The sequence below is a fragment of the Pagrus major genome, chromosome 7 (assembly GCF_040436345.1).
Source record: "Pagrus major chromosome 7, Pma_NU_1.0".
Classification (NCBI taxonomy): Eukaryota; Metazoa; Chordata; class Actinopteri; order Spariformes; family Sparidae; genus Pagrus; species Pagrus major.
Genome location: NC_133221.1, coordinates 17,442,827 through 17,448,826, shown reverse-complemented (window position 1 = coordinate 17,448,826; position 6,000 = coordinate 17,442,827). Strand labels below are relative to the sequence as shown.

The following is a 6,000-nucleotide window of genomic DNA, read 5'->3' as shown; positions in this document are numbered from 1 at the left end:
CTCTGTGGAGACAACAGCACAACAGCAGGAGACCAATCAGCCTCCTCATTTTAAAAACAGTTATATATTCCTTAATATCAGAAAATCCCCTTTAAATAGCTACAGAGTTTCTTCCAAACAGTCAGAGCCACCAGCTCCTGAGAAAGATGAGTGAGCTGTCCACACTGTAGTGCTGAAATGAAAGCACTCATTCTGTATTTCATGGGACAAGAGCTCTAGTTCCTGTCCCTACACAGGAGGCAGAAGCATCATAGATTTACATGAACAGATATTTAACACTCAAGGTCTTACTATATCTGTTGACTGACAGTTTTTTTTCTGCTGTGTTCCTTCAGATCAAAATGATGACCAAACCATTCGGAAAGAGCGGCGATATGAGTGAGCTGGTGAGCTCCCTTGGCTGGCTGGAGGAGGAGGAGGACGGCAGCTCTCAGGATGGAGAGCAAAGCCCAGAGATGAGGGGGCGCCTGACCTTAGGGAGCCGAATCCACTCCTGCACAGAGCTGGGCAGTGAGGATATGGAGGAAGAGGAGGAGGAGGAGGAGGAGGAAGAGGAGGAGGAGATTGGACCAAATGGGGAAAACGCTCCCAAAAGGAGAGGCCCCAAGAAGAAGAAGATGACCAAAGCAAGACAGGAGAGGTTTCGTGCCAGGCGAGTCAAGGCCAACGCCAGAGAACGTTCACGCATGCACGGGCTGAATGATGCCCTGGAAAGTCTTCGCAGAGTGATGCCCTGCTACTCCAAGACACAGAAGCTGTCGAAGATTGAGACTCTAAGGCTGGCCCGCAACTACATCTGGGCTCTGTCGGAGGTGCTTGAGAGTGGCCAGTCCCCAGAGAGCCATGGCTTTGTGGAGATGCTGTGTAAAGGTCTGTCTCAGCCCACCAGTAACCTTGTGGCCGGCTGCTTGCAGCTGGGACCCAGTCCGATGATGCTCAACAAGCAGGAGGACAAGTGTGGAGGCCCGGGGGTCGGTGGTATGGGGGTTCAGGCTGGCCATCCCCTCAGCTACCCATCTCCAGGCCTTCCCAGCCCTCCCTATGGCTCCCTGGAGGCATCCCACCTCCTCCATATGAAGGGATACAAGGGGCCGGTGTATGACAACCCCTCCCCTAACGAGTGCAGCAGCGGCACCCCACCATATGACGGCCCCCTCACTCCCCCTCTGAGCATCAGTGGCAACTTTGCCCTGAAGCAAGAGCCTTCTCCCCATGACTCAGAGAGGAATTACACACCCCACCCCGGCCACCATGCCCACTACCTCTCGTCCCACCATTACCCCACTTCCACGACTGGCGGCCTACCAGGGGGGCCTCAGGGCCACCCACTGTTTCAGGCTTCACGCTATGAGCTGCCCCTGGATGTGGCCTTTGACTCCTTCGCTCCCTCTCACCTGATCACCTCTCAGATGGGCACCCTCTGAATTGTGATTTGCGGTTATTGACACTATAAAACTGGCAGAAGAGAAGCACCACTCTTGAATGAACTGTAAAAACGATGGCCGTGGTTCTAACTGTATAGAAAAAAACGATTTTGCATTTATGTTGTCTAGAACTCTGGGAGAGCACTGAATGCTCAGAGAGACTCAACACCTCAACTCAATCTACCTGATACAAACACGCACCCATAACTTTTAATATTTTATTTATTCTTTTTTTGTCATGATTTTATGTTGGTATTTGGATTATGATTATTATAATTTTTCTCAATAAGTTGCCCCCTCAGTTGTAACTAAACAGCAAACTAAAGATTGTTTTCCCAAACTGGTCATGCTTAGACATCACACAGATCTCTGTGTAAGATCAGTGACTGAACAAAAACATGATAAAGTTTGTTAGAAGATCTGCATGTCTGCAAAAGAAATTGATCAGCCAACCTAAACCTAAAGTGTGCACTGAGGCCTACAACCAATGTCCCCCCTCGCCACAGGAAAAAGCAATGCATCTATTTATATCTGTATTTAATATTTATTTTGATAATGTCTCGTCCTTTTTTTAAAATATTTTTCTCAGCACAGTTTATGTTTCACTGTCTTCTTGGTTTGTTGTCAGTCACTGGCAGCTGTACTGTATTTAAATTATTTATTTGAGGTCTTTCAGGTACTTGTTCATTTGGTGTCACAATTTTTTGTCATACTGTACTGTTGTAAATATTTTGCTGTTTCGCACTTAATTGAATAAATATTCTTATATTATATACTATTTCCATGGTAACAATATTTGCCATGTGTTTTCTTGGGCTCTGCTGCCATCCTGTGCTTCAGTTACTGTTCAACAGGAAGTCTCCCAGTACAACAGAGGGTACCTACACTGTAAAATATGACAAAGTGACTTTACTTAAAAAAACAAGGACACTGATTACTTCAAAATAATTATTAATGTAAACTAATAATTTTAGGTAGTAAAGACTTTTTTAGCTGGCACAACTTCAATTTAATAGGTGTATATGCTGCCTTAATGCTACAGTTCATGTGGATACCAAATGAATATAAATCATTTACTGAATTTTCGCTTAAAATGCAGTTCCTGCAATTTCACAACGAAATCCAGGTTAAGTTCCAATTATTGTAATTATTTTACAAGGGACTCGATGCCAACTCACATATGACACTTACTCGTATCACAGTTCCTTTTGCACACATTCAGCTTGAGACATTTATTTGAATTAGTAGAAGGGCAGTGATAATGTGCAGGTTTCCAACAATTAGTGTAAGAATACCTCACTACTTTGCTATTGAGGCATATTGTTAAAGAAAAAAAACCTACATTACAAAAAATAAAAGCTAAAATTGAATGTCAGACTAAAGTAATTTAATGTGAAGTGATTCAGTTTCATGGGCAGACTGATATTAAACCTGATATTAAAAATGTTTAAGGCTAACTTGCTGGAATAAAGGATCACTTTGTGGCCGGGCTAATAGAGATCTGTTGCAGGATGTGAGTGTGTGTGTGTGTGTGTGTGTGTGTGTGTGTGTGTGTGTGTTTGTGCGTCCTTCAGCTCCGGGGGTGTCTATCAGGTCAGGCAGGAGGCTGTTGTGGGCCATGGGAAAACAGCTCTGGGGAACAGGTGAATGTGTCACAGAGGCCTTTCTGAGTCTCTGCAATCCGCTTTCTCTCTCCCACATGTCCCATTTTCCCATGTAGCTCATGCCAAAACACTGTGGGGCAAGAGCTCATTTTAAAGAATCCATCCACATTAACTAAAGAGTGAAAAACACCAGGCTTCTGTTCACAGGCAGAGCATATGGATGGAAAATAATTAATCTAATATTTAGTTCAGGGTCATAATAAATCCTTTCTGAATTGAAATTCCAGCATAAAGGCAATAAAATATACAACTGGCAAGCTTCCTAACATTTATATCACTACACTAATGACACAAGTGTCAGTTTTGACTTTAATGATGGTGCTGAAGGACATGATGGCACTTGAATTTCACAAAGAAAGTGGTGGCAGAGTGTAAAGATGAAGAGGTGAGACCAAGAGCTGGTGTGTTCGAGTGTGTTTATCATTGTGGTCCTTTAGGCAATTGTAAGATGGGGAAGGTGCCTAAGAGGCTGTTGTCCAAGAGGACTTCCCCCCTCTTCAGCTACCTCTCCAAAAGGTTTGTCTTTTCCAGTCCTGGCAACAGTGGAGAAAGGGTGAAGGAGAAAAAGGGAACGATTGTTTTACTGGGCGCCACTGGTCCATTGTGAACGCAGCCTGTTCTTTCTCTTGACCTGTGACCTGTATTGTTGTGGGGCTTCTCGTTCGGGGAGGGCAGACAGCTGGGGGAACTGCGGGAGGGCTGATGGACAGCTGGGCCAATTTGGGCAGAGAGAGGGAGAGAAGAGAGTGAGGGCATGAGAGAGAGAGAGAGAGAGAGAGATGAGAGAGGGAAAGGGACAGGGGAATTAGTGTGTTGGGGGAAAGGGGAGAAAAGGAAAGAGAATGAGAGGGCAGGAGAGGTGACGAGGTCCTTGCTCCTCATTCACAAAGTTTGTCTTCTCTGCTCCTGCGTGTCAGCCTCGGCAGAGGAATGACACATTGCTTCACACACAGGCAACCATTTGGCCTGTGAGAAAGTACTGGCAGAGTTAGCTGCCTGGCGCACACCCTCTTTGTGTCTTTGCTGTTTTGTTATGGCAAAAAACGGTGGGGGGCAGGGTATGTGGATTATCCTCCTGAGTCCGAATACATGAGTGGGTGGATATGGAAATAATCCACGTAAATTAACTCTGGATACAAGATTACAAAACACAGAGATGCAGGACATTATCTGGAGATTGGGGTAGGCGATAGAGAGGTAGCTTGATAGTTACATGGAACAATTCAGGAAGATAAAAAGAAGATATATGCATGTTCAGTTTAAAACAAGTTTTAGGTTTAACATTTTGTATTCAACTTTCAAGTTTATTGCTGCAACTGTAACCATCTGCTCTTAGTTGTTAGAGTACCTTCTGGCATGATGGCAATAAGAGAGCTACATTACTCTTTGAATCTTTTTTTAATGGACACCAACTTGGAAAGACAGTTCATACCCAACTTCACCAGGCGTCCCAGCAAGATGATTCATTTGAAAAGTCTAGAAGAGCTGCAAGATGAATCATTTTATCTCTTTTAAAGTTTGCTGGGCACTAAACTAGAAGTCTCTAGTGTGCTCGCTCTATGGGCCCCACAACGCAGAAGATCCGGGTAATTATATACCCAGAAAATCGAGCTTTTCTGGCTTCATGCGCCACTGAGCAGCTTTCAGAGGAGTGAATGGGGCTCTGGCTCCAGCACTGTATCCAGGTTTTAATGTGACGTCCTTGGGCTAGCTGGTTTGCATGCTAACTTCAGTAGATATCTTCTACACTATACATAGACATCTTTGACATTAAGTCAAAAATGTTTCTTCACAGTCCGTTAAAATGTTAGTAAATGTTTGAATGTTTCAAGCCAAAATTCTGACACATTGCACCTTTAAGCAACACAAATCAGTGTAGTAAATTTAAGAAATCAAAATAACCCAAAGTAAATATAATATATACAGTAAGGTTACACAAAGATGAACATTTATCATGTTTAACATTATAAAAATAAATAAAATACCAAAAGATCCTGACTCAGCAGTACTCTCAGTCCAGGCTGCAAAGCCAGATTGAGGGTATCAAGTGGCTGTTATCTGTGATAACAGCATGAGGGTCTCCTAATGGGAAGGGAGCACATGCTCTGTAATGTCGTCTTGGCCGAGACGACCCGCAGCAGAGCGCGACCTGTAGCTCAATCCCTGGGGAGGGTGAGGTCATGTCAGACATCACCCCGCAGAGAATTAGTGGTGCTGCACTCCAACTATTGATTCCTTAACTTTTGTGGTCTGGATTTTATTTCTAAATTATGCAGAAGATGGCAACAACATGATGGCATGATATGATTTTATGTCAACATAAAATAAACTTAAAGTTAAGACATTTTGACAGAGGAAGAAAAGAAAAAACTAAATCTGAGCTAAAACTATTAGCTTGCTCTCCTTCCTTCTCGCTCTCTTGCGCATATTTTTGAGTTTCTGCGTGCAGCACACTTAATCCACTGGCCAAACAAGAGTGGCTCCCACTAAAATGAAAAGGTCCTGATCCATAGGAGCTAGATAGAGGGATAAAGCATTGTGATTAAGATTGTATTAATGGGGCCATAGGAGGCTGGAAGGCTTTAATCAGTGTCTGTGTGCCGGTAATCCCTCTGCCTTTAAGCTGGGGCGAACACAGTGATCCCCCCCTCCTCTTGGGCCACAATGCGCATGCACACACATGCACACACACACGTCTCTGTGGGGAGCACGGGGATACGAGTGCCCAGGTTGAGAGGTGGAGCACCCTGAAAAATAGACGCCCTAGACTTAGAGGAGCAGCTGGTGGAAGAAAGAGCGAGGAGATGGATGGAGAGAGAGATGTGGGAAAAGACAGAGGAAAACAATGGAAGATGGCAAGGCTGGCGTTATGAGAAGATGTAGGGACCGAAGAGGAGGAGGAGGGGGAATTA

At 44.3% G+C, this 6,000-nt stretch overlaps 1 protein-coding gene across 1 annotated transcript; it reads left to right on the top strand.

Annotated features, from left to right (window-relative positions):
- The first annotated feature begins 341 nt into the window (after window positions 1-341).
- neurod4 (neuronal differentiation 4) lies at window positions 342-1,424 on the top strand. Its single transcript, XM_073470906.1, has one exon. It carries the CDS (start codon window positions 342-344, stop codon window positions 1,422-1,424), a length of 1,083 nt encoding a protein of 360 aa, XP_073327007.1.
- Window positions 1,425-6,000: the final 4,576 nt, after the last annotated feature.